The 26,383-nt window shown below is 91.2% G+C and overlaps 1 protein-coding gene across 1 annotated transcript in view; it reads left to right on the top strand.

The window, feature by feature from the left end:
• Nucleotides 1-26,383, top strand: part of MEIS3 (Meis homeobox 3) — a 53,479-nt gene that overhangs the window by 10,615 nt on the left and 16,481 nt on the right. Inside the window, exons 3-4 of the mRNA XM_048501727.1 lie at nt 708-758; nt 1,280-1,284. Of these exons, the coding sequence (XP_048357684.1) occupies nt 708-758; nt 1,280-1,284 (56 nt within the window). The remainder of the gene's footprint in view (nt 1-707; nt 759-1,279; nt 1,285-26,383) is intronic.

Here is a 26,383-nt window from a genome sequence, read left to right as displayed (position 1 = left end):
GCACTCCAGATGTTGTGGACTACAATTCCCAGCAGCCCCTGCCAGCACGGTCAAATGGCCAGGCAGGCAGGGGCTGATGGGAATTGTAGTCCATAATATCTGGAGTGCCAAAGGTTCGCCGCCATGGTAATAGTGGAAGATAACCAGGCCTGGTTTAGAGGTGGCCGCGCTAGCTGCGCTCCCCGAGTTGTCAGACGCTACTAGCTCCACCACTAAGTTCCCTCTTGGCCCCATCTCCTGACCCCCCCCCCTCCCCAACCCCTGCATCTTTGATTCTGGAAGGGAGGGAGCTCGACCGACGCCCCCGGCTCTGTTTAGAGCGCCTAAACTGTATCCCGCAAGGGGATTCTTACAGGAGACATATGGAAGAGAATTGACCTCGTGTTTGAAAAGTCAAGAAAAATGTTGAGGAATTTAACAAGAGCAGGGAGAGGGGTCGGGGGAGTGAGAGCGACGGGAAGGTTTGCAAACTTTCTACAGCGAAATATACAAACTCTTGCCAGCTGGGAGGAATCTCGGGGGAAAGAAAATTGGCATTTTTGTTGCTGTTTCTTTACGGTTTCTGGGAAATGAGAGGAACAGATTTTTTCAACGGTGCACATCTTATGCTTTCCTCTCAATCTTGTTTTTTTCTTTCTTACTAATACCTTCTGTCTTGCTTGTGTCCCCCCCCCCACTCCCCCCTTCCCCGAATTGTCTATTTTTAGGTTAGGACAGAAAAACCTCTATTTTCTTCGAATCCCGAGCTGGATAATTTGGTAAGGATGCTTTTTGTTTCTCCCTTTTTTAAAAATAACTCCAAAACTGCTAACAAGGTCAGAACCATTTCCCTTTATCAACGGACCTCCTTGTCTATTTCTCATACCTGTATGCCAGCCAAGGGGTTTAAAAAGGTTTATGAAATGTTGGAGCCCACCAATCACAACCCGGCATTGCCATATCACCCACTGATTGGCCAGTTTGGATGCTTTCCTGGAGAGGTGATGCAAAAGGTGGTTGCTTAGCAACTGAGCAACAGCAGCTGTGATTGGGGGGGGGGAATTCCTTGTTCGAAATCTTACTTCGGCAGTAGACCAGATAGTCTTACACAAACCCTTCCTTACCAGCCCCCTATCTACAACATCTGGATCATGTTTACTCCTGAGTAAACACGTGGTGCGCCCATACTCCCTTCCTGTGATTTAGGATGGGTTCAGCAAAAGCAGGTTAACGTGGGGGATGTTATCCAGATGTTGAAAGGTAATTTTCTTTCACCTGTTCCAAAACTCTAGTCCATAAGATGATGCAAACACAATTTCACACCCAGGCCTGATCCTAAATGAGCATGCCTTATCCAGTGATGGCGAACCTTTGGCACTCCAGATGTTATGAACTACAATTCCCATCAGCCCCTGCCAGCATGGCCAATTGGCCATGCCGACAGGGGCTGATGGGAATTGTAGTCCATAGGGGGGGGGGGGGTGGGGGGGGGGGGGGGTGGGGGGGGGGGGGGGTGGGGGGGGGGGGGGGTGGGGGGGGGGGGGGGTGGGGGGGGGGGGGGGTGGGGGGGGGGGGGGGTGGGGGGGGGGGGGGGTGGGGGGGGGGGGGGGTGGGGGGGGGGGGGGGTGGGGGGGGGGGGGGGTGGGGGGGGGGGGGGGTGGGGGGGGGGGGGGGTGGGGGGGGGGGGGGGTGGGGGGGGGGGGGGGTGGGGGGGGGGGGGGGTGGGGGGGGGGGGGGGTGGGGGGGGGGGGGGGTGGGGGGGGGGGGGGGTGGGGGGGGGGGGGGGTGGGGGGGGGGGGGGGTGGGGGGGGGGGGGGGTGGGGGGGGGGGGGGGTGGGGGGGGGGGGGGGTGGGGGGGGGGGGGGGTGGGGGGGGGGGGGGGTGGGGGGGGGGGGGGGTGGGGGGGGGGGGGGGTGGGGGGGGGGGGGGGTGGGGGGGGGGGGGGGTGGGGGGGGGGGGGGGTGGGGGGGGGGGGGGGTGGGGGGGGGGGGGGGTGGGGGGGGGGGGGGGTGGGGGGGGGGGGGGGTGGGGGGGGGGGGGGGTGGGGGGGGGGGGGGGTGGGGGGGGGGGGGGGTGGGGGGGGGGGGGGGTGGGGGGGGGGGGGGGTGGGGGGGGGGGGGGGTGGGGGGGGGGGGGGGTGGGGGGGGGGGGGGGTGGGGGGGGGGGGGGGTGGGGGGGGGGGGGGGTGGGGGGGGGGGGGGGTGGGGGGGGGGGGGGGTGGGGGGGGGGGGGGGTGGGGGGGGGGGGGGGTGGGGGGGGGGGGGGGTGGGGGGGGGGGGGGGTGGGGGGGGGGGGGGGTGGGGGGGGGGGGGGGTGGGGGGGGGGGGGGGTGGGGGGGGGGGGGGGTGGGGGGGGGGGGGGGTGGGGGGGGGGGGGGGTGGGGGGGGGGGGGGGTGGGGGGGGGGGGGGGTGGGGGGGGGGGGGGGTGGGGGGGGGGGGGGGTGGGGGGGGGGGGGGGTGGGGGGGGGGGGGGGTGGGGGGGGGGGGGGGTGGGGGGGGGGGGGGGTGGGGGGGGGGGGGGGTGGGGGGGGGGGGGGGTGGGGGGGGGGGGGGGTGGGGGGGGGGGGGGGTGGGGGGGGGGGGGGGTGGGGGGGGGGGGGGGTGGGGGGGGGGGGGGGTGGGGGGGGGGGGGGGTGGGGGGGGGGGGGGGTGGGGGGGGGGGGGGGTGGGGGGGGGGGGGGGTGGGGGGGGGGGGGGGTGGGGGGGGGGGGGGGTGGGGGGGGGGGGGGGTGGGGGGGGGGGGGGGTGGGGGGGGGGGGGGGTGGGGGGGGGGGGGGGTGGGGGGGGGGGGGGGTGGGGGGGGGGGGGGGTGGGGGGGGGGGGGGGTGGGGGGGGGGGGGGGTGGGGGGGGGGGGGGGTGGGGGGGGGGGGGGGTGGGGGGGGGGGGGGGTGGGGGGGGGGGGGGGTGGGGGGGGGGGGGGGTGGGGGGGGGGGGGGGTGGGGGGGGGGGGGGGTGGGGGGGGGGGGGGGTGGGGGGGGGGGGGGGTGGGGGGGGGGGGGGGTGGGGGGGGGGGGGGGTGGGGGGGGGGGGGGGTGGGGGGGGGGGGGGGTGGGGGGGGGGGGGGGTGGGGGGGGGGGGGGGTGGGGGGGGGGGGGGGTGGGGGGGGGGGGGGGTGGGGGGGGGGGGGGGTGGGGGGGGGGGGGGGTGGGGGGGGGGGGGGGTGGGGGGGGGGGGGGGTGGGGGGGGGGGGGGGTGGGGGGGGGGGGGGGTGGGGGGGGGGGGGGGTGGGGGGGGGGGGGGGTGGGGGGGGGGGGGGGTGGGGGGGGGGGGGGGTGGGGGGGGGGGGGGGTGGGGGGGGGGGGGGGTGGGGGGGGGGGGGGGTGGGGGGGGGGGGGGGTGGGGGGGGGGGGGGGTGGGGGGGGGGGGGGGTGGGGGGGGGGGGGGGTGGGGGGGGGGGGGGGTGGGGGGGGGGGGGGGTGGGGGGGGGGGGGGGTGGGGGGGGGGGGGGGTGGGGGGGGGGGGGGGTGGGGGGGGGGGGGGGTGGGGGGGGGGGGGGGTGGGGGGGGGGGGGGGTGGGGGGGGGGGGGGGTGGGGGGGGGGGGGGGTGGGGGGGGGGGGGGGTGGGGGGGGGGGGGGGTGGGGGGGGGGGGGGGTGGGGGGGGGGGGGGGTGGGGGGGGGGGGGGGTGGGGGGGGGGGGGGGTGGGGGGGGGGGGGGGTGGGGGGGGGGGGGGGTGGGGGGGGGGGGGGGTGGGGGGGGGGGGGGGTGGGGGGGGGGGGGGGTGGGGGGGGGGGGGGGTGGGGGGGGGGGGGGGTGGGGGGGGGGGGGGGTGGGGGGGGGGGGGGGTGGGGGGGGGGGGGGGTGGGGGGGGGGGGGGGTGGGGGGGGGGGGGGGTGGGGGGGGGGGGGGGTGGGGGGGGGGGGGGGTGGGGGGGGGGGGGGGTGGGGGGGGGGGGGGGTGGGGGGGGGGGGGGGTGGGGGGGGGGGGGGGTGGGGGGGGGGGGGGGTGGGGGGGGGGGGGGGTGGGGGGGGGGGGGGGTGGGGGGGGGGGGGGGTGGGGGGGGGGGGGGGTGGGGGGGGGGGGGGGTGGGGGGGGGGGGGGGTGGGGGGGGGGGGGGGTGGGGGGGGGGGGGGGTGGGGGGGGGGGGGGGTGGGGGGGGGGGGGGGTGGGGGGGGGGGGGGGTGGGGGGGGGGGGGGGTGGGGGGGGGGGGGGGTGGGGGGGGGGGGGGGTGGGGGGGGGGGGGGGTGGGGGGGGGGGGGGGTGGGGGGGGGGGGGGGTGGGGGGGGGGGGGGGTGGGGGGGGGGGGGGGTGGGGGGGGGGGGGGGTGGGGGGGGGGGGGGGTGGGGGGGGGGGGGGGTGGGGGGGGGGGGGGGTGGGGGGGGGGGGGGGTGGGGGGGGGGGGGGGTGGGGGGGGGGGGGGGTGGGGGGGGGGGGGGGTGGGGGGGGGGGGGGGTGGGGGGGGGGGGGGGTGGGGGGGGGGGGGGGTGGGGGGGGGGGGGGGTGGGGGGGGGGGGGGGTGGGGGGGGGGGGGGGTGGGGGGGGGGGGGGGTGGGGGGGGGGGGGGGTGGGGGGGGGGGGGGGTGGGGGGGGGGGGGGGTGGGGGGGGGGGGGGGTGGGGGGGGGGGGGGGTGGGGGGGGGGGGGGGTGGGGGGGGGGGGGGGTGGGGGGGGGGGGGGGTGGGGGGGGGGGGGGGTGGGGGGGGGGGGGGGTGGGGGGGGGGGGGGGTGGGGGGGGGGGGGGGTGGGGGGGGGGGGGGGTGGGGGGGGGGGGGGGTGGGGGGGGGGGGGGGTGGGGGGGGGGGGGGGTGGGGGGGGGGGGGGGTGGGGGGGGGGGGGGGTGGGGGGGGGGGGGGGTGGGGGGGGGGGGGGGTGGGGGGGGGGGGGGGTGGGGGGGGGGGGGGGTGGGGGGGGGGGGGGGTGGGGGGGGGGGGGGGTGGGGGGGGGGGGGGGTGGGGGGGGGGGGGGGTGGGGGGGGGGGGGGGTGGGGGGGGGGGGGGGTGGGGGGGGGGGGGGGTGGGGGGGGGGGGGGGTGGGGGGGGGGGGGGGTGGGGGGGGGGGGGGGTGGGGGGGGGGGGGGGTGGGGGGGGGGGGGGGTGGGGGGGGGGGGGGGTGGGGGGGGGGGGGGGTGGGGGGGGGGGGGGGTGGGGGGGGGGGGGGGTGGGGGGGGGGGGGGGTGGGGGGGGGGGGGGGTGGGGGGGGGGGGGGGTGGGGGGGGGGGGGGGTGGGGGGGGGGGGGGGTGGGGGGGGGGGGGGGTGGGGGGGGGGGGGGGTGGGGGGGGGGGGGGGTGGGGGGGGGGGGGGGTGGGGGGGGGGGGGGGTGGGGGGGGGGGGGGGTGGGGGGGGGGGGGGGTGGGGGGGGGGGGGGGTGGGGGGGGGGGGGGGTGGGGGGGGGGGGGGGTGGGGGGGGGGGGGGGTGGGGGGGGGGGGGGGTGGGGGGGGGGGGGGGTGGGGGGGGGGGGGGGTGGGGGGGGGGGGGGGTGGGGGGGGGGGGGGGTGGGGGGGGGGGGGGGTGGGGGGGGGGGGGGGTGGGGGGGGGGGGGGGTGGGGGGGGGGGGGGGTGGGGGGGGGGGGGGGTGGGGGGGGGGGGGGGTGGGGGGGGGGGGGGGTGGGGGGGGGGGGGGGTGGGGGGGGGGGGGGGTGGGGGGGGGGGGGGGTGGGGGGGGGGGGGGGTGGGGGGGGGGGGGGGTGGGGGGGGGGGGGGGTGGGGGGGGGGGGGGGTGGGGGGGGGGGGGGGTGGGGGGGGGGGGGGGTGGGGGGGGGGGGGGGTGGGGGGGGGGGGGGGTGGGGGGGGGGGGGGGTGGGGGGGGGGGGGGGTGGGGGGGGGGGGGGGTGGGGGGGGGGGGGGGTGGGGGGGGGGGGGGGTGGGGGGGGGGGGGGGTGGGGGGGGGGGGGGGTGGGGGGGGGGGGGGGTGGGGGGGGGGGGGGGTGGGGGGGGGGGGGGGTGGGGGGGGGGGGGGGTGGGGGGGGGGGGGGGTGGGGGGGGGGGGGGGTGGGGGGGGGGGGGGGTGGGGGGGGGGGGGGGTGGGGGGGGGGGGGGGTGGGGGGGGGGGGGGGTGGGGGGGGGGGGGGGTGGGGGGGGGGGGGGGTGGGGGGGGGGGGGGGTGGGGGGGGGGGGGGGTGGGGGGGGGGGGGGGTGGGGGGGGGGGGGGGTGGGGGGGGGGGGGGGTGGGGGGGGGGGGGGGTGGGGGGGGGGGGGGGTGGGGGGGGGGGGGGGTGGGGGGGGGGGGGGGTGGGGGGGGGGGGGGGTGGGGGGGGGGGGGGGTGGGGGGGGGGGGGGGTGGGGGGGGGGGGGGGTGGGGGGGGGGGGGGGTGGGGGGGGGGGGGGGTGGGGGGGGGGGGGGGTGGGGGGGGGGGGGGGTGGGGGGGGGGGGGGGTGGGGGGGGGGGGGGGTGGGGGGGGGGGGGGGTGGGGGGGGGGGGGGGTGGGGGGGGGGGGGGGTGGGGGGGGGGGGGGGTGGGGGGGGGGGGGGGTGGGGGGGGGGGGGGGTGGGGGGGGGGGGGGGTGGGGGGGGGGGGGGGTGGGGGGGGGGGGGGGTGGGGGGGGGGGGGGGTGGGGGGGGGGGGGGGTGGGGGGGGGGGGGGGTGGGGGGGGGGGGGGGTGGGGGGGGGGGGGGGTGGGGGGGGGGGGGGGTGGGGGGGGGGGGGGGTGGGGGGGGGGGGGGGTGGGGGGGGGGGGGGGTGGGGGGGGGGGGGGGTGGGGGGGGGGGGGGGTGGGGGGGGGGGGGGGTGGGGGGGGGGGGGGGTGGGGGGGGGGGGGGGTGGGGGGGGGGGGGGGTGGGGGGGGGGGGGGGTGGGGGGGGGGGGGGGTGGGGGGGGGGGGGGGTGGGGGGGGGGGGGGGTGGGGGGGGGGGGGGGTGGGGGGGGGGGGGGGTGGGGGGGGGGGGGGGTGGGGGGGGGGGGGGGTGGGGGGGGGGGGGGGTGGGGGGGGGGGGGGGTGGGGGGGGGGGGGGGTGGGGGGGGGGGGGGGTGGGGGGGGGGGGGGGTGGGGGGGGGGGGGGGTGGGGGGGGGGGGGGGTGGGGGGGGGGGGGGGTGGGGGGGGGGGGGGGTGGGGGGGGGGGGGGGTGGGGGGGGGGGGGGGTGGGGGGGGGGGGGGGTGGGGGGGGGGGGGGGTGGGGGGGGGGGGGGGTGGGGGGGGGGGGGGGTGGGGGGGGGGGGGGGTGGGGGGGGGGGGGGGTGGGGGGGGGGGGGGGTGGGGGGGGGGGGGGGTGGGGGGGGGGGGGGGTGGGGGGGGGGGGGGGTGGGGGGGGGGGGGGGTGGGGGGGGGGGGGGGTGGGGGGGGGGGGGGGTGGGGGGGGGGGGGGGTGGGGGGGGGGGGGGGTGGGGGGGGGGGGGGGTGGGGGGGGGGGGGGGTGGGGGGGGGGGGGGGTGGGGGGGGGGGGGGGTGGGGGGGGGGGGGGGTGGGGGGGGGGGGGGGTGGGGGGGGGGGGGGGTGGGGGGGGGGGGGGGTGGGGGGGGGGGGGGGTGGGGGGGGGGGGGGGTGGGGGGGGGGGGGGGTGGGGGGGGGGGGGGGTGGGGGGGGGGGGGGGTGGGGGGGGGGGGGGGTGGGGGGGGGGGGGGGTGGGGGGGGGGGGGGGTGGGGGGGGGGGGGGGTGGGGGGGGGGGGGGGTGGGGGGGGGGGGGGGTGGGGGGGGGGGGGGGTGGGGGGGGGGGGGGGTGGGGGGGGGGGGGGGTGGGGGGGGGGGGGGGTGGGGGGGGGGGGGGGTGGGGGGGGGGGGGGGTGGGGGGGGGGGGGGGTGGGGGGGGGGGGGGGTGGGGGGGGGGGGGGGTGGGGGGGGGGGGGGGTGGGGGGGGGGGGGGGTGGGGGGGGGGGGGGGTGGGGGGGGGGGGGGGTGGGGGGGGGGGGGGGTGGGGGGGGGGGGGGGTGGGGGGGGGGGGGGGTGGGGGGGGGGGGGGGTGGGGGGGGGGGGGGGTGGGGGGGGGGGGGGGTGGGGGGGGGGGGGGGTGGGGGGGGGGGGGGGTGGGGGGGGGGGGGGGTGGGGGGGGGGGGGGGTGGGGGGGGGGGGGGGTGGGGGGGGGGGGGGGTGGGGGGGGGGGGGGGTGGGGGGGGGGGGGGGTGGGGGGGGGGGGGGGTGGGGGGGGGGGGGGGTGGGGGGGGGGGGGGGTGGGGGGGGGGGGGGGTGGGGGGGGGGGGGGGTGGGGGGGGGGGGGGGTGGGGGGGGGGGGGGGTGGGGGGGGGGGGGGGTGGGGGGGGGGGGGGGTGGGGGGGGGGGGGGGTGGGGGGGGGGGGGGGTGGGGGGGGGGGGGGGTGGGGGGGGGGGGGGGTGGGGGGGGGGGGGGGTGGGGGGGGGGGGGGGTGGGGGGGGGGGGGGGTGGGGGGGGGGGGGGGTGGGGGGGGGGGGGGGTGGGGGGGGGGGGGGGTGGGGGGGGGGGGGGGTGGGGGGGGGGGGGGGTGGGGGGGGGGGGGGGTGGGGGGGGGGGGGGGTGGGGGGGGGGGGGGGTGGGGGGGGGGGGGGGTGGGGGGGGGGGGGGGTGGGGGGGGGGGGGGGTGGGGGGGGGGGGGGGTGGGGGGGGGGGGGGGTGGGGGGGGGGGGGGGTGGGGGGGGGGGGGGGTGGGGGGGGGGGGGGGTGGGGGGGGGGGGGGGTGGGGGGGGGGGGGGGTGGGGGGGGGGGGGGGTGGGGGGGGGGGGGGGTGGGGGGGGGGGGGGGTGGGGGGGGGGGGGGGTGGGGGGGGGGGGGGGTGGGGGGGGGGGGGGGTGGGGGGGGGGGGGGGTGGGGGGGGGGGGGGGTGGGGGGGGGGGGGGGTGGGGGGGGGGGGGGGTGGGGGGGGGGGGGGGTGGGGGGGGGGGGGGGTGGGGGGGGGGGGGGGTGGGGGGGGGGGGGGGTGGGGGGGGGGGGGGGTGGGGGGGGGGGGGGGTGGGGGGGGGGGGGGGTGGGGGGGGGGGGGGGTGGGGGGGGGGGGGGGTGGGGGGGGGGGGGGGTGGGGGGGGGGGGGGGTGGGGGGGGGGGGGGGTGGGGGGGGGGGGGGGTGGGGGGGGGGGGGGGTGGGGGGGGGGGGGGGTGGGGGGGGGGGGGGGTGGGGGGGGGGGGGGGTGGGGGGGGGGGGGGGTGGGGGGGGGGGGGGGTGGGGGGGGGGGGGGGTGGGGGGGGGGGGGGGTGGGGGGGGGGGGGGGTGGGGGGGGGGGGGGGTGGGGGGGGGGGGGGGTGGGGGGGGGGGGGGGTGGGGGGGGGGGGGGGTGGGGGGGGGGGGGGGTGGGGGGGGGGGGGGGTGGGGGGGGGGGGGGGTGGGGGGGGGGGGGGGTGGGGGGGGGGGGGGGTGGGGGGGGGGGGGGGTGGGGGGGGGGGGGGGTGGGGGGGGGGGGGGGTGGGGGGGGGGGGGGGTGGGGGGGGGGGGGGGTGGGGGGGGGGGGGGGTGGGGGGGGGGGGGGGTGGGGGGGGGGGGGGGTGGGGGGGGGGGGGGGTGGGGGGGGGGGGGGGTGGGGGGGGGGGGGGGTGGGGGGGGGGGGGGGTGGGGGGGGGGGGGGGTGGGGGGGGGGGGGGGTGGGGGGGGGGGGGGGTGGGGGGGGGGGGGGGTGGGGGGGGGGGGGGGTGGGGGGGGGGGGGGGTGGGGGGGGGGGGGGGTGGGGGGGGGGGGGGGTGGGGGGGGGGGGGGGTGGGGGGGGGGGGGGGTGGGGGGGGGGGGGGGTGGGGGGGGGGGGGGGTGGGGGGGGGGGGGGGTGGGGGGGGGGGGGGGTGGGGGGGGGGGGGGGTGGGGGGGGGGGGGGGTGGGGGGGGGGGGGGGTGGGGGGGGGGGGGGGTGGGGGGGGGGGGGGGTGGGGGGGGGGGGGGGTGGGGGGGGGGGGGGGTGGGGGGGGGGGGGGGTGGGGGGGGGGGGGGGTGGGGGGGGGGGGGGGTGGGGGGGGGGGGGGGTGGGGGGGGGGGGGGGTGGGGGGGGGGGGGGGTGGGGGGGGGGGGGGGTGGGGGGGGGGGGGGGTGGGGGGGGGGGGGGGTGGGGGGGGGGGGGGGTGGGGGGGGGGGGGGGTGGGGGGGGGGGGGGGTGGGGGGGGGGGGGGGTGGGGGGGGGGGGGGGTGGGGGGGGGGGGGGGTGGGGGGGGGGGGGGGTGGGGGGGGGGGGGGGTGGGGGGGGGGGGGGGTGGGGGGGGGGGGGGGTGGGGGGGGGGGGGGGTGGGGGGGGGGGGGGGTGGGGGGGGGGGGGGGTGGGGGGGGGGGGGGGTGGGGGGGGGGGGGGGTGGGGGGGGGGGGGGGTGGGGGGGGGGGGGGGTGGGGGGGGGGGGGGGTGGGGGGGGGGGGGGGTGGGGGGGGGGGGGGGTGGGGGGGGGGGGGGGTGGGGGGGGGGGGGGGTGGGGGGGGGGGGGGGTGGGGGGGGGGGGGGGTGGGGGGGGGGGGGGGTGGGGGGGGGGGGGGGTGGGGGGGGGGGGGGGTGGGGGGGGGGGGGGGTGGGGGGGGGGGGGGGTGGGGGGGGGGGGGGGTGGGGGGGGGGGGGGGTGGGGGGGGGGGGGGGTGGGGGGGGGGGGGGGTGGGGGGGGGGGGGGGTGGGGGGGGGGGGGGGTGGGGGGGGGGGGGGGTGGGGGGGGGGGGGGGTGGGGGGGGGGGGGGGTGGGGGGGGGGGGGGGTGGGGGGGGGGGGGGGTGGGGGGGGGGGGGGGTGGGGGGGGGGGGGGGTGGGGGGGGGGGGGGGTGGGGGGGGGGGGGGGTGGGGGGGGGGGGGGGTGGGGGGGGGGGGGGGTGGGGGGGGGGGGGGGTGGGGGGGGGGGGGGGTGGGGGGGGGGGGGGGTGGGGGGGGGGGGGGGTGGGGGGGGGGGGGGGTGGGGGGGGGGGGGGGTGGGGGGGGGGGGGGGTGGGGGGGGGGGGGGGTGGGGGGGGGGGGGGGTGGGGGGGGGGGGGGGTGGGGGGGGGGGGGGGTGGGGGGGGGGGGGGGTGGGGGGGGGGGGGGGTGGGGGGGGGGGGGGGTGGGGGGGGGGGGGGGTGGGGGGGGGGGGGGGTGGGGGGGGGGGGGGGTGGGGGGGGGGGGGGGTGGGGGGGGGGGGGGGTGGGGGGGGGGGGGGGTGGGGGGGGGGGGGGGTGGGGGGGGGGGGGGGTGGGGGGGGGGGGGGGTGGGGGGGGGGGGGGGTGGGGGGGGGGGGGGGTGGGGGGGGGGGGGGGTGGGGGGGGGGGGGGGTGGGGGGGGGGGGGGGTGGGGGGGGGGGGGGGTGGGGGGGGGGGGGGGTGGGGGGGGGGGGGGGTGGGGGGGGGGGGGGGTGGGGGGGGGGGGGGGTGGGGGGGGGGGGGGGTGGGGGGGGGGGGGGGTGGGGGGGGGGGGGGGTGGGGGGGGGGGGGGGTGGGGGGGGGGGGGGGTGGGGGGGGGGGGGGGTGGGGGGGGGGGGGGGTGGGGGGGGGGGGGGGTGGGGGGGGGGGGGGGTGGGGGGGGGGGGGGGTGGGGGGGGGGGGGGGTGGGGGGGGGGGGGGGTGGGGGGGGGGGGGGGTGGGGGGGGGGGGGGGTGGGGGGGGGGGGGGGTGGGGGGGGGGGGGGGTGGGGGGGGGGGGGGGTGGGGGGGGGGGGGGGTGGGGGGGGGGGGGGGTGGGGGGGGGGGGGGGTGGGGGGGGGGGGGGGTGGGGGGGGGGGGGGGTGGGGGGGGGGGGGGGTGGGGGGGGGGGGGGGTGGGGGGGGGGGGGGGTGGGGGGGGGGGGGGGTGGGGGGGGGGGGGGGTGGGGGGGGGGGGGGGTGGGGGGGGGGGGGGGTGGGGGGGGGGGGGGGTGGGGGGGGGGGGGGGTGGGGGGGGGGGGGGGTGGGGGGGGGGGGGGGTGGGGGGGGGGGGGGGTGGGGGGGGGGGGGGGTGGGGGGGGGGGGGGGTGGGGGGGGGGGGGGGTGGGGGGGGGGGGGGGTGGGGGGGGGGGGGGGTGGGGGGGGGGGGGGGTGGGGGGGGGGGGGGGTGGGGGGGGGGGGGGGTGGGGGGGGGGGGGGGTGGGGGGGGGGGGGGGTGGGGGGGGGGGGGGGTGGGGGGGGGGGGGGGTGGGGGGGGGGGGGGGTGGGGGGGGGGGGGGGTGGGGGGGGGGGGGGGTGGGGGGGGGGGGGGGTGGGGGGGGGGGGGGGTGGGGGGGGGGGGGGGTGGGGGGGGGGGGGGGTGGGGGGGGGGGGGGGTGGGGGGGGGGGGGGGTGGGGGGGGGGGGGGGTGGGGGGGGGGGGGGGTGGGGGGGGGGGGGGGTGGGGGGGGGGGGGGGTGGGGGGGGGGGGGGGTGGGGGGGGGGGGGGGTGGGGGGGGGGGGGGGTGGGGGGGGGGGGGGGTGGGGGGGGGGGGGGGTGGGGGGGGGGGGGGGTGGGGGGGGGGGGGGGTGGGGGGGGGGGGGGGTGGGGGGGGGGGGGGGTGGGGGGGGGGGGGGGTGGGGGGGGGGGGGGGTGGGGGGGGGGGGGGGTGGGGGGGGGGGGGGGTGGGGGGGGGGGGGGGTGGGGGGGGGGGGGGGTGGGGGGGGGGGGGGGTGGGGGGGGGGGGGGGTGGGGGGGGGGGGGGGTGGGGGGGGGGGGGGGTGGGGGGGGGGGGGGGTGGGGGGGGGGGGGGGTGGGGGGGGGGGGGGGTGGGGGGGGGGGGGGGTGGGGGGGGGGGGGGGTGGGGGGGGGGGGGGGTGGGGGGGGGGGGGGGTGGGGGGGGGGGGGGGTGGGGGGGGGGGGGGGTGGGGGGGGGGGGGGGTGGGGGGGGGGGGGGGTGGGGGGGGGGGGGGGTGGGGGGGGGGGGGGGTGGGGGGGGGGGGGGGTGGGGGGGGGGGGGGGTGGGGGGGGGGGGGGGTGGGGGGGGGGGGGGGTGGGGGGGGGGGGGGGTGGGGGGGGGGGGGGGTGGGGGGGGGGGGGGGTGGGGGGGGGGGGGGGTGGGGGGGGGGGGGGGTGGGGGGGGGGGGGGGTGGGGGGGGGGGGGGGTGGGGGGGGGGGGGGGTGGGGGGGGGGGGGGGTGGGGGGGGGGGGGGGTGGGGGGGGGGGGGGGTGGGGGGGGGGGGGGGTGGGGGGGGGGGGGGGTGGGGGGGGGGGGGGGTGGGGGGGGGGGGGGGTGGGGGGGGGGGGGGGTGGGGGGGGGGGGGGGTGGGGGGGGGGGGGGGTGGGGGGGGGGGGGGGTGGGGGGGGGGGGGGGTGGGGGGGGGGGGGGGTGGGGGGGGGGGGGGGTGGGGGGGGGGGGGGGTGGGGGGGGGGGGGGGTGGGGGGGGGGGGGGGTGGGGGGGGGGGGGGGTGGGGGGGGGGGGGGGTGGGGGGGGGGGGGGGTGGGGGGGGGGGGGGGTGGGGGGGGGGGGGGGTGGGGGGGGGGGGGGGTGGGGGGGGGGGGGGGTGGGGGGGGGGGGGGGTGGGGGGGGGGGGGGGTGGGGGGGGGGGGGGGTGGGGGGGGGGGGGGGTGGGGGGGGGGGGGGGTGGGGGGGGGGGGGGGTGGGGGGGGGGGGGGGTGGGGGGGGGGGGGGGTGGGGGGGGGGGGGGGTGGGGGGGGGGGGGGGTGGGGGGGGGGGGGGGTGGGGGGGGGGGGGGGTGGGGGGGGGGGGGGGTGGGGGGGGGGGGGGGTGGGGGGGGGGGGGGGTGGGGGGGGGGGGGGGTGGGGGGGGGGGGGGGTGGGGGGGGGGGGGGGTGGGGGGGGGGGGGGGTGGGGGGGGGGGGGGGTGGGGGGGGGGGGGGGTGGGGGGGGGGGGGGGTGGGGGGGGGGGGGGGTGGGGGGGGGGGGGGGTGGGGGGGGGGGGGGGTGGGGGGGGGGGGGGGTGGGGGGGGGGGGGGGTGGGGGGGGGGGGGGGTGGGGGGGGGGGGGGGTGGGGGGGGGGGGGGGTGGGGGGGGGGGGGGGTGGGGGGGGGGGGGGGTGGGGGGGGGGGGGGGTGGGGGGGGGGGGGGGTGGGGGGGGGGGGGGGTGGGGGGGGGGGGGGGTGGGGGGGGGGGGGGGTGGGGGGGGGGGGGGGTGGGGGGGGGGGGGGGTGGGGGGGGGGGGGGGTGGGGGGGGGGGGGGGTGGGGGGGGGGGGGGGTGGGGGGGGGGGGGGGTGGGGGGGGGGGGGGGTGGGGGGGGGGGGGGGTGGGGGGGGGGGGGGGTGGGGGGGGGGGGGGGTGGGGGGGGGGGGGGGTGGGGGGGGGGGGGGGTGGGGGGGGGGGGGGGTGGGGGGGGGGGGGGGTGGGGGGGGGGGGGGGTGGGGGGGGGGGGGGGTGGGGGGGGGGGGGGGTGGGGGGGGGGGGGGGTGGGGGGGGGGGGGGGTGGGGGGGGGGGGGGGTGGGGGGGGGGGGGGGTGGGGGGGGGGGGGGGTGGGGGGGGGGGGGGGTGGGGGGGGGGGGGGGTGGGGGGGGGGGGGGGTGGGGGGGGGGGGGGGTGGGGGGGGGGGGGGGTGGGGGGGGGGGGGGGTGGGGGGGGGGGGGGGTGGGGGGGGGGGGGGGTGGGGGGGGGGGGGGGTGGGGGGGGGGGGGGGTGGGGGGGGGGGGGGGTGGGGGGGGGGGGGGGTGGGGGGGGGGGGGGGTGGGGGGGGGGGGGGGTGGGGGGGGGGGGGGGTGGGGGGGGGGGGGGGTGGGGGGGGGGGGGGGTGGGGGGGGGGGGGGGTGGGGGGGGGGGGGGGTGGGGGGGGGGGGGGGTGGGGGGGGGGGGGGGTGGGGGGGGGGGGGGGTGGGGGGGGGGGGGGGTGGGGGGGGGGGGGGGTGGGGGGGGGGGGGGGTGGGGGGGGGGGGGGGTGGGGGGGGGGGGGGGTGGGGGGGGGGGGGGGTGGGGGGGGGGGGGGGTGGGGGGGGGGGGGGGTGGGGGGGGGGGGGGGTGGGGGGGGGGGGGGGTGGGGGGGGGGGGGGGTGGGGGGGGGGGGGGGTGGGGGGGGGGGGGGGTGGGGGGGGGGGGGGGTGGGGGGGGGGGGGGGTGGGGGGGGGGGGGGGTGGGGGGGGGGGGGGGTGGGGGGGGGGGGGGGTGGGGGGGGGGGGGGGTGGGGGGGGGGGGGGGTGGGGGGGGGGGGGGGTGGGGGGGGGGGGGGGTGGGGGGGGGGGGGGGTGGGGGGGGGGGGGGGTGGGGGGGGGGGGGGGTGGGGGGGGGGGGGGGTGGGGGGGGGGGGGGGTGGGGGGGGGGGGGGGTGGGGGGGGGGGGGGGTGGGGGGGGGGGGGGGTGGGGGGGGGGGGGGGTGGGGGGGGGGGGGGGTGGGGGGGGGGGGGGGTGGGGGGGGGGGGGGGTGGGGGGGGGGGGGGGTGGGGGGGGGGGGGGGTGGGGGGGGGGGGGGGTGGGGGGGGGGGGGGGTGGGGGGGGGGGGGGGTGGGGGGGGGGGGGGGTGGGGGGGGGGGGGGGTGGGGGGGGGGGGGGGTGGGGGGGGGGGGGGGTGGGGGGGGGGGGGGGTGGGGGGGGGGGGGGGTGGGGGGGGGGGGGGGTGGGGGGGGGGGGGGGTGGGGGGGGGGGGGGGTGGGGGGGGGGGGGGGTGGGGGGGGGGGGGGGTGGGGGGGGGGGGGGGTGGGGGGGGGGGGGGGTGGGGGGGGGGGGGGGTGGGGGGGGGGGGGGGTGGGGGGGGGGGGGGGTGGGGGGGGGGGGGGGTGGGGGGGGGGGGGGGTGGGGGGGGGGGGGGGTGGGGGGGGGGGGGGGTGGGGGGGGGGGGGGGTGGGGGGGGGGGGGGGTGGGGGGGGGGGGGGGTGGGGGGGGGGGGGGGTGGGGGGGGGGGGGGGTGGGGGGGGGGGGGGGTGGGGGGGGGGGGGGGTGGGGGGGGGGGGGGGTGGGGGGGGGGGGGGGTGGGGGGGGGGGGGGGTGGGGGGGGGGGGGGGTGGGGGGGGGGGGGGGTGGGGGGGGGGGGGGGTGGGGGGGGGGGGGGGTGGGGGGGGGGGGGGGTGGGGGGGGGGGGGGGTGGGGGGGGGGGGGGGTGGGGGGGGGGGGGGGTGGGGGGGGGGGGGGGTGGGGGGGGGGGGGGGTGGGGGGGGGGGGGGGTGGGGGGGGGGGGGGGTGGGGGGGGGGGGGGGTGGGGGGGGGGGGGGGTGGGGGGGGGGGGGGGTGGGGGGGGGGGGGGGTGGGGGGGGGGGGGGGTGGGGGGGGGGGGGGGTGGGGGGGGGGGGGGGTGGGGGGGGGGGGGGGTGGGGGGGGGGGGGGGTGGGGGGGGGGGGGGGTGGGGGGGGGGGGGGGTGGGGGGGGGGGGGGGTGGGGGGGGGGGGGGGTGGGGGGGGGGGGGGGTGGGGGGGGGGGGGGGTGGGGGGGGGGGGGGGTGGGGGGGGGGGGGGGTGGGGGGGGGGGGGGGTGGGGGGGGGGGGGGGTGGGGGGGGGGGGGGGTGGGGGGGGGGGGGGGTGGGGGGGGGGGGGGGTGGGGGGGGGGGGGGGTGGGGGGGGGGGGGGGTGGGGGGGGGGGGGGGTGGGGGGGGGGGGGGGTGGGGGGGGGGGGGGGTGGGGGGGGGGGGGGGTGGGGGGGGGGGGGGGTGGGGGGGGGGGGGGGTGGGGGGGGGGGGGGGTGGGGGGGGGGGGGGGTGGGGGGGGGGGGGGGTGGGGGGGGGGGGGGGTGGGGGGGGGGGGGGGTGGGGGGGGGGGGGGGTGGGGGGGGGGGGGGGTGGGGGGGGGGGGGGGTGGGGGGGGGGGGGGGTGGGGGGGGGGGGGGGTGGGGGGGGGGGGGGGTGGGGGGGGGGGGGGGTGGGGGGGGGGGGGGGTGGGGGGGGGGGGGGGTGGGGGGGGGGGGGGGTGGGGGGGGGGGGGGGTGGGGGGGGGGGGGGGTGGGGGGGGGGGGGGGTGGGGGGGGGGGGGGGTGGGGGGGGGGGGGGGTGGGGGGGGGGGGGGGTGGGGGGGGGGGGGGGTGGGGGGGGGGGGGGGTGGGGGGGGGGGGGGGTGGGGGGGGGGGGGGGTGGGGGGGGGGGGGGGTGGGGGGGGGGGGGGGTGGGGGGGGGGGGGGGTGGGGGGGGGGGGGGGTGGGGGGGGGGGGGGGTGGGGGGGGGGGGGGGTGGGGGGGGGGGGGGGTGGGGGGGGGGGGGGGTGGGGGGGGGGGGGGGTGGGGGGGGGGGGGGGTGGGGGGGGGGGGGGGTGGGGGGGGGGGGGGGTGGGGGGGGGGGGGGGTGGGGGGGGGGGGGGGTGGGGGGGGGGGGGGGTGGGGGGGGGGGGGGGTGGGGGGGGGGGGGGGTGGGGGGGGGGGGGGGTGGGGGGGGGGGGGGGTGGGGGGGGGGGGGGGTGGGGGGGGGGGGGGGTGGGGGGGGGGGGGGGTGGGGGGGGGGGGGGGTGGGGGGGGGGGGGGGTGGGGGGGGGGGGGGGTGGGGGGGGGGGGGGGTGGGGGGGGGGGGGGGTGGGGGGGGGGGGGGGTGGGGGGGGGGGGGGGTGGGGGGGGGGGGGGGTGGGGGGGGGGGGGGGTGGGGGGGGGGGGGGGTGGGGGGGGGGGGGGGTGGGGGGGGGGGGGGGTGGGGGGGGGGGGGGGTGGGGGGGGGGGGGGGTGGGGGGGGGGGGGGGTGGGGGGGGGGGGGGGTGGGGGGGGGGGGGGGTGGGGGGGGGGGGGGGTGGGGGGGGGGGGGGGTGGGGGGGGGGGGGGGTGGGGGGGGGGGGGGGTGGGGGGGGGGGGGGGTGGGGGGGGGGGGGGGTGGGGGGGGGGGGGGGTGGGGGGGGGGGGGGGTGGGGGGGGGGGGGGGTGGGGGGGGGGGGGGGTGGGGGGGGGGGGGGGTGGGGGGGGGGGGGGGTGGGGGGGGGGGGGGGTGGGGGGGGGGGGGGGTGGGGGGGGGGGGGGGTGGGGGGGGGGGGGGGTGGGGGGGGGGGGGGGTGGGGGGGGGGGGGGGTGGGGGGGGGGGGGGGTGGGGGGGGGGGGGGGTGGGGGGGGGGGGGGGTGGGGGGGGGGGGGGGTGGGGGGGGGGGGGGGTGGGGGGGGGGGGGGGTGGGGGGGGGGGGGGGTGGGGGGGGGGGGGGGTGGGGGGGGGGGGGGGTGGGGGGGGGGGGGGGTGGGGGGGGGGGGGGGTGGGGGGGGGGGGGGGTGGGGGGGGGGGGGGGTGGGGGGGGGGGGGGGTGGGGGGGGGGGGGGGTGGGGGGGGGGGGGGGTGGGGGGGGGGGGGGGTGGGGGGGGGGGGGGGTGGGGGGGGGGGGGGGTGGGGGGGGGGGGGGGTGGGGGGGGGGGGGGGTGGGGGGGGGGGGGGGTGGGGGGGGGGGGGGGTGGGGGGGGGGGGGGGTGGGGGGGGGGGGGGGTGGGGGGGGGGGGGGGTGGGGGGGGGGGGGGGTGGGGGGGGGGGGGGGTGGGGGGGGGGGGGGGTGGGGGGGGGGGGGGGTGGGGGGGGGGGGGGGTGGGGGGGGGGGGGGGTGGGGGGGGGGGGGGGTGGGGGGGGGGGGGGGTGGGGGGGGGGGGGGGTGGGGGGGGGGGGGGGTGGGGGGGGGGGGGGGTGGGGGGGGGGGGGGGTGGGGGGGGGGGGGGGTGGGGGGGGGGGGGGGTGGGGGGGGGGGGGGGTGGGGGGGGGGGGGGGTGGGGGGGGGGGGGGGTGGGGGGGGGGGGGGGTGGGGGGGGGGGGGGGTGGGGGGGGGGGGGGGTGGGGGGGGGGGGGGGTGGGGGGGGGGGGGGGTGGGGGGGGGGGGGGGTGGGGGGGGGGGGGGGTGGGGGGGGGGGGGGGTGGGGGGGGGGGGGGGTGGGGGGGGGGGGGGGTGGGGGGGGGGGGGGGTGGGGGGGGGGGGGGGTGGGGGGGGGGGGGGGTGGGGGGGGGGGGGGGTGGGGGGGGGGGGGGGTGGGGGGGGGGGGGGGTGGGGGGGGGGGGGGGTGGGGGGGGGGGGGGGTGGGGGGGGGGGGGGGTGGGGGGGGGGGGGGGTGGGGGGGGGGGGGGGTGGGGGGGGGGGGGGGTGGGGGGGGGGGGGGGTGGGGGGGGGGGGGGGTGGGGGGGGGGGGGGGTGGGGGGGGGGGGGGGTGGGGGGGGGGGGGGGTGGGGGGGGGGGGGGGTGGGGGGGGGGGGGGGTGGGGGGGGGGGGGGGTGGGGGGGGGGGGGGGTGGGGGGGGGGGGGGGTGGGGGGGGGGGGGGGTGGGGGGGGGGGGGGGTGGGGGGGGGGGGGGGTGGGGGGGGGGGGGGGTGGGGGGGGGGGGGGGTGGGGGGGGGGGGGGGTGGGGGGGGGGGGGGGTGGGGGGGGGGGGGGGTGGGGGGGGGGGGGGGTGGGGGGGGGGGGGGGTGGGGGGGGGGGGGGGTGGGGGGGGGGGGGGGTGGGGGGGGGGGGGGGTGGGGGGGGGGGGGGGTGGGGGGGGGGGGGGGTGGGGGGGGGGGGGGGTGGGGGGGGGGGGGGGTGGGGGGGGGGGGGGGTGGGGGGGGGGGGGGGTGGGGGGGGGGGGGGGTGGGGGGGGGGGGGGGTGGGGGGGGGGGGGGGTGGGGGGGGGGGGGGGTGGGGGGGGGGGGGGGTGGGGGGGGGGGGGGGTGGGGGGGGGGGGGGGTGGGGGGGGGGGGGGGTGGGGGGGGGGGGGGGTGGGGGGGGGGGGGGGTGGGGGGGGGGGGGGGTGGGGGGGGGGGGGGGTGGGGGGGGGGGGGGGTGGGGGGGGGGGGGGGTGGGGGGGGGGGGGGGTGGGGGGGGGGGGGGGTGGGGGGGGGGGGGGGTGGGGGGGGGGGGGGGTGGGGGGGGGGGGGGGTGGGGGGGGGGGGGGGTGGGGGGGGGGGGGGGTGGGGGGGGGGGGGGGTGGGGGGGGGGGGGGGTGGGGGGGGGGGGGGGTGGGGGGGGGGGGGGGTGGGGGGGGGGGGGGGTGGGGGGGGGGGGGGGTGGGGGGGGGGGGGGGTGGGGGGGGGGGGGGGTGGGGGGGGGGGGGGGTGGGGGGGGGGGGGGGTGGGGGGGGGGGGGGGTGGGGGGGGGGGGGGGTGGGGGGGGGGGGGGGTGGGGGGGGGGGGGGGTGGGGGGGGGGGGGGGTGGGGGGGGGGGGGGGTGGGGGGGGGGGGGGGTGGGGGGGGGGGGGGGTGGGGGGGGGGGGGGGTGGGGGGGGGGGGGGGTGGGGGGGGGGGGGGGTGGGGGGGGGGGGGGGTGGGGGGGGGGGGGGGTGGGGGGGGGGGGGGGTGGGGGGGGGGGGGGGTGGGGGGGGGGGGGGGTGGGGGGGGGGGGGGGTGGGGGGGGGGGGGGGTGGGGGGGGGGGGGGGTGGGGGGGGGGGGGGGTGGGGGGGGGGGGGGGTGGGGGGGGGGGGGGGTGGGGGGGGGGGGGGGTGGGGGGGGGGGGGGGTGGGGGGGGGGGGGGGTGGGGGGGGGGGGGGGTGGGGGGGGGGGGGGGTGGGGGGGGGGGGGGGTGGGGGGGGGGGGGGGTGGGGGGGGGGGGGGGTGGGGGGGGGGGGGGGTGGGGGGGGGGGGGGGTGGGGGGGGGGGGGGGTGGGGGGGGGGGGGGGTGGGGGGGGGGGGGGGTGGGGGGGGGGGGGGGTGGGGGGGGGGGGGGGTGGGGGGGGGGGGGGGTGGGGGGGGGGGGGGGTGGGGGGGGGGGGGGGTGGGGGGGGGGGGGGGTGGGGGGGGGGGGGGGTGGGGGGGGGGGGGGGTGGGGGGGGGGGGGGGTGGGGGGGGGGGGGGGTGGGGGGGGGGGGGGGTGGGGGGGGGGGGGGGTGGGGGGGGGGGGGGGTGGGGGGGGGGGGGGGTGGGGGGGGGGGGGGGTGGGGGGGGGGGGGGGTGGGGGGGGGGGGGGGTGGGGGGGGGGGGGGGTGGGGGGGGGGGGGGGTGGGGGGGGGGGGGGGTGGGGGGGGGGGGGGGTGGGGGGGGGGGGGGGTGGGGGGGGGGGGGGGTGGGGGGGGGGGGGGGTGGGGGGGGGGGGGGGTGGGGGGGGGGGGGGGTGGGGGGGGGGGGGGGTGGGGGGGGGGGGGGGTGGGGGGGGGGGGGGGTGGGGGGGGGGGGGGGTGGGGGGGGGGGGGGGTGGGGGGGGGGGGGGGTGGGGGGGGGGGGGGGTGGGGGGGGGGGGGGGTGGGGGGGGGGGGGGGTGGGGGGGGGGGGGGGTGGGGGGGGGGGGGGGTGGGGGGGGGGGGGGGTGGGGGGGGGGGGGGGTGGGGGGGGGGGGGGGTGGGGGGGGGGGGGGGTGGGGGGGGGGGGGGGTGGGGGGGGGGGGGGGTGGGGGGGGGGGGGGGTGGGGGGGGGGGGGGGTGGGGGGGGGGGGGGGTGGGGGGGGGGGGGGGTGGGGGGGGGGGGGGGTGGGGGGGGGGGGGGGTGGGGGGGGGGGGGGGTGGGGGGGGGGGGGGGTGGGGGGGGGGGGGGGTGGGGGGGGGGGGGGGTGGGGGGGGGGGGGGGTGGGGGGGGGGGGGGGTGGGGGGGGGGGGGGGTGGGGGGGGGGGGGGGTGGGGGGGGGGGGGGGTGGGGGGGGGGGGGGGTGGGGGGGGGGGGGGGTGGGGGGGGGGGGGGGTGGGGGGGGGGGGGGGTGGGGGGGGGGGGGGGTGGGGGGGGGGGGGGGTGGGGGGGGGGGGGGGTGGGGGGGGGGGGGGGTGGGGGGGGGGGGGGGTGGGGGGGGGGGGGGGTGGGGGGGGGGGGGGGTGGGGGGGGGGGGGGGTGGGGGGGGGGGGGGGTGGGGGGGGGGGGGGGTGGGGGGGGGGGGGGGTGGGGGGGGGGGGGGGTGGGGGGGGGGGGGGGTGGGGGGGGGGGGGGGTGGGGGGGGGGGGGGGTGGGGGGGGGGGGGGGTGGGGGGGGGGGGGGGTGGGGGGGGGGGGGGGTGGGGGGGGGGGGGGGTGGGGGGGGGGGGGGGTGGGGGGGGGGGGGGGTGGGGGGGGGGGGGGGTGGGGGGGGGGGGGGGTGGGGGGGGGGGGGGGTGGGGGGGGGGGGGGGTGGGGGGGGGGGGGGGTGGGGGGGGGGGGGGGTGGGGGGGGGGGGGGGTGGGGGGGGGGGGGGGTGGGGGGGGGGGGGGGTGGGGGGGGGGGGGGGTGGGGGGGGGGGGGGGTGGGGGGGGGGGGGGGTGGGGGGGGGGGGGGGTGGGGGGGGGGGGGGGTGGGGGGGGGGGGGGGTGGGGGGGGGGGGGGGTGGGGGGGGGGGGGGGTGGGGGGGGGGGGGGGTGGGGGGGGGGGGGGGTGGGGGGGGGGGGGGGTGGGGGGGGGGGGGGGTGGGGGGGGGGGGGGGTGGGGGGGGGGGGGGGTGGGGGGGGGGGGGGGTGGGGGGGGGGGGGGGTGGGGGGGGGGGGGGGTGGGGGGGGGGGGGGGTGGGGGGGGGGGGGGGTGGGGGGGGGGGGGGGTGGGGGGGGGGGGGGGTGGGGGGGGGGGGGGGTGGGGGGGGGGGGGGGTGGGGGGGGGGGGGGGTGGGGGGGGGGGGGGGTGGGGGGGGGGGGGGGTGGGGGGGGGGGGGGGTGGGGGGGGGGGGGGGTGGGGGGGGGGGGGGGTGGGGGGGGGGGGGGGTGGGGGGGGGGGGGGGTGGGGGGGGGGGGGGGTGGGGGGGGGGGGGGGTGGGGGGGGGGGGGGGTGGGGGGGGGGGGGGGTGGGGGGGGGGGGGGGTGGGGGGGGGGGGGGGTGGGGGGGGGGGGGGGTGGGGGGGGGGGGGGGTGGGGGGGGGGGGGGGTGGGGGGGGGGGGGGGTGGGGGGGGGGGGGGGTGGGGGGGGGGGGGGGTGGGGGGGGGGGGGGGTGGGGGGGGGGGGGGGTGGGGGGGGGGGGGGGTGGGGGGGGGGGGGGGTGGGGGGGGGGGGGGGTGGGGGGGGGGGGGGGTGGGGGGGGGGGGGGGTGGGGGGGGGGGGGGGTGGGGGGGGGGGGGGGTGGGGGGGGGGGGGGGTGGGGGGGGGGGGGGGTGGGGGGGGGGGGGGGTGGGGGGGGGGGGGGGTGGGGGGGGGGGGGGGTGGGGGGGGGGGGGGGTGGGGGGGGGGGGGGGTGGGGGGGGGGGGGGGTGGGGGGGGGGGGGGGTGGGGGGGGGGGGGGGTGGGGGGGGGGGGGGGTGGGGGGGGGGGGGGGTGGGGGGGGGGGGGGGTGGGGGGGGGGGGGGGTGGGGGGGGGGGGGGGTGGGGGGGGGGGGGGGTGGGGGGGGGGGGGGGTGGGGGGGGGGGGGGGTGGGGGGGGGGGGGGGTGGGGGGGGGGGGGGGTGGGGGGGGGGGGGGGTGGGGGGGGGGGGGGGTGGGGGGGGGGGGGGGTGGGGGGGGGGGGGGGTGGGGGGGGGGGGGGGTGGGGGGGGGGGGGGGTGGGGGGGGGGGGGGGTGGGGGGGGGGGGGGGTGGGGGGGGGGGGGGGTGGGGGGGGGGGGGGGTGGGGGGGGGGGGGGGTGGGGGGGGGGGGGGGTGGGGGGGGGGGGGGGTGGGGGGGGGGGGGGGTGGGGGGGGGGGGGGGTGGGGGGGGGGGGGGGTGGGGGGGGGGGGGGGTGGGGGGGGGGGGGGGTGGGGGGGGGGGGGGGTGGGGGGGGGGGGGGGTGGGGGGGGGGGGGGGTGGGGGGGGGGGGGGGTGGGGGGGGGGGGGGGTGGGGGGGGGGGGGGGTGGGGGGGGGGGGGGGTGGGGGGGGGGGGGGGTGGGGGGGGGGGGGGGTGGGGGGGGGGGGGGGTGGGGGGGGGGGGGGGTGGGGGGGGGGGGGGGTGGGGGGGGGGGGGGGTGGGGGGGGGGGGGGGTGGGGGGGGGGGGGGGTGGGGGGGGGGGGGGGTGGGGGGGGGGGGGGGTGGGGGGGGGGGGGGGTGGGGGGGGGGGGGGGTGGGGGGGGGGGGGGGTGGGGGGGGGGGGGGGTGGGGGGGGGGGGGGGTGGGGGGGGGGGGGGGTGGGGGGGGGGGGGGGTGGGGGGGGGGGGGGGTGGGGGGGGGGGGGGGTGGGGGGGGGGGGGGGTGGGGGGGGGGGGGGGTGGGGGGGGGGGGGGGTGGGGGGGGGGGGGGGTGGGGGGGGGGGGGGGTGGGGGGGGGGGGGGGTGGGGGGGGGGGGGGGTGGGGGGGGGGGGGGGTGGGGGGGGGGGGGGGTGGGGGGGGGGGGGGGTGGGGGGGGGGGGGGGTGGGGGGGGGGGGGGGTGGGGGGGGGGGGGGGTGGGGGGGGGGGGGGGTGGGGGGGGGGGGGGGTGGGGGGGGGGGGGGGTGGGGGGGGGGGGGGGTGGGGGGGGGGGGGGGTGGGGGGGGGGGGGGGTGGGGGGGGGGGGGGGTGGGGGGGGGGGGGGGTGGGGGGGGGGGGGGGTGGGGGGGGGGGGGGGTGGGGGGGGGGGGGGGTGGGGGGGGGGGGGGGTGGGGGGGGGGGGGGGTGGGGGGGGGGGGGGGTGGGGGGGGGGGGGGGTGGGGGGGGGGGGGGGTGGGGGGGGGGGGGGGTGGGGGGGGGGGGGGGTGGGGGGGGGGGGGGGTGGGGGGGGGGGGGGGTGGGGGGGGGGGGGGGTGGGGGGGGGGGGGGGTGGGGGGGGGGGGGGGTGGGGGGGGGGGGGGGTGGGGGGGGGGGGGGGTGGGGGGGGGGGGGGGTGGGGGGGGGGGGGGGTGGGGGGGGGGGGGGGTGGGGGGGGGGGGGGGTGGGGGGGGGGGGGGGTGGGGGGGGGGGGGGGTGGGGGGGGGGGGGGGTGGGGGGGGGGGGGGGTGGGGGGGGGGGGGGGTGGGGGGGGGGGGGGGTGGGGGGGGGGGGGGGTGGGGGGGGGGGGGGGTGGGGGGGGGGGGGGGTGGGGGGGGGGGGGGGTGGGGGGGGGGGGGGGTGGGGGGGGGGGGGGGTGGGGGGGGGGGGGGGTGGGGGGGGGGGGGGGTGGGGGGGGGGGGGGGTGGGGGGGGGGGGGGGTGGGGGGGGGGGGGGGTGGGGGGGGGGGGGGGTGGGGGGGGGGGGGGGTGGGGGGGGGGGGGGGTGGGGGGGGGGGGGGGTGGGGGGGGGGGGGGGTGGGGGGGGGGGGGGGTGGGGGGGGGGGGGGGTGGGGGGGGGGGGGGGTGGGGGGGGGGGGGGGTGGGGGGGGGGGGGGGTGGGGGGGGGGGGGGGTGGGGGGGGGGGGGGGTGGGGGGGGGGGGGGGTGGGGGGGGGGGGGGGTGGGGGGGGGGGGGGGTGGGGGGGGGGGGGGGTGGGGGGGGGGGGGGGTGGGGGGGGGGGGGGGTGGGGGGGGGGGGGGGTGGGGGGGGGGGGGGGTGGGGGGGGGGGGGGGTGGGGGGGGGGGGGGGTGGGGGGGGGGGGGGGTGGGGGGGGGGGGGGGTGGGGGGGGGGGGGGGTGGGGGGGGGGGGGGGTGGGGGGGGGGGGGGGTGGGGGGGGGGGGGGGTGGGGGGGGGGGGGGGTGGGGGGGGGGGGGGGTGGGGGGGGGGGGGGGTGGGGGGGGGGGGGGGTGGGGGGGGGGGGGGGTGGGGGGGGGGGGGGGTGGGGGGGGGGGGGGGTGGGGGGGGGGGGGGGTGGGGGGGGGGGGGGGTGGGGGGGGGGGGGGGTGGGGGGGGGGGGGGGTGGGGGGGGGGGGGGGTGGGGGGGGGGGGGGGTGGGGGGGGGGGGGGGTGGGGGGGGGGGGGGGTGGGGGGGGGGGGGGGTGGGGGGGGGGGGGGGTGGGGGGGGGGGGGGGTGGGGGGGGGGGGGGGTGGGGGGGGGGGGGGGTGGGGGGGGGGGGGGGTGGGGGGGGGGGGGGGTGGGGGGGGGGGGGGGTGGGGGGGGGGGGGGGTGGGGGGGGGGGGGGGTGGGGGGGGGGGGGGGTGGGGGGGGGGGGGGGTGGGGGGGGGGGGGGGTGGGGGGGGGGGGGGGTGGGGGGGGGGGGGGGTGGGGGGGGGGGGGGGTGGGGGGGGGGGGGGGTGGGGGGGGGGGGGGGTGGGGGGGGGGGGGGGTGGGGGGGGGGGGGGGTGGGGGGGGGGGGGGGTGGGGGGGGGGGGGGGTGGGGGGGGGGGGGGGTGGGGGGGGGGGGGGGTGGGGGGGGGGGGGGGTGGGGGGGGGGGGGGGTGGGGGGGGGGGGGGGTGGGGGGGGGGGGGGGTGGGGGGGGGGGGGGGTGGGGGGGGGGGGGGGTGGGGGGGGGGGGGGGTGGGGGGGGGGGGGGGTGGGGGGGGGGGGGGGTGGGGGGGGGGGGGGGTGGGGGGGGGGGGGGGTGGGGGGGGGGGGGGGTGGGGGGGGGGGGGGGTGGGGGGGGGGGGGGGTGGGGGGGGGGGGGGGTGGGGGGGGGGGGGGGTGGGGGGGGGGGGGGGTGGGGGGGGGGGGGGGTGGGGGGGGGGGGGGGTGGGGGGGGGGGGGGGTGGGGGGGGGGGGGGGTGGGGGGGGGGGGGGGTGGGGGGGGGGGGGGGTGGGGGGGGGGGGGGGTGGGGGGGGGGGGGGGTGGGGGGGGGGGGGGGTGGGGGGGGGGGGGGGTGGGGGGGGGGGGGGGTGGGGGGGGGGGGGGGTGGGGGGGGGGGGGGGTGGGGGGGGGGGGGGGTGGGGGGGGGGGGGGGTGGGGGGGGGGGGGGGTGGGGGGGGGGGGGGGTGGGGGGGGGGGGGGGTGGGGGGGGGGGGGGGTGGGGGGGGGGGGGGGTGGGGGGGGGGGGGGGTGGGGGGGGGGGGGGGTGGGGGGGGGGGGGGGTGGGGGGGGGGGGGGGTGGGGGGGGGGGGGGGTGGGGGGGGGGGGGGGTGGGGGGGGGGGGGGGTGGGGGGGGGGGGGGGTGGGGGGGGGGGGGGGTGGGGGGGGGGGGGGGTGGGGGGGGGGGGGGGTGGGGGGGGGGGGGGGTGGGGGGGGGGGGGGGTGGGGGGGGGGGGGGGTGGGGGGGGGGGGGGGTGGGGGGGGGGGGGGGTGGGGGGGGGGGGGGGTGGGGGGGGGGGGGGGTGGGGGGGGGGGGGGGTGGGGGGGGGGGGGGGTGGGGGGGGGGGGGGGTGGGGGGGGGGGGGGGTGGGGGGGGG

The sequence above is a fragment of the Sphaerodactylus townsendi genome, linkage group LG06 (assembly GCF_021028975.2).
Source record: "Sphaerodactylus townsendi isolate TG3544 linkage group LG06, MPM_Stown_v2.3, whole genome shotgun sequence".
Classification (NCBI taxonomy): domain Eukaryota; kingdom Metazoa; phylum Chordata; class Lepidosauria; order Squamata; family Sphaerodactylidae; genus Sphaerodactylus; species Sphaerodactylus townsendi.
This window is presented reverse-complemented; position numbering and strand designations above follow the sequence as displayed.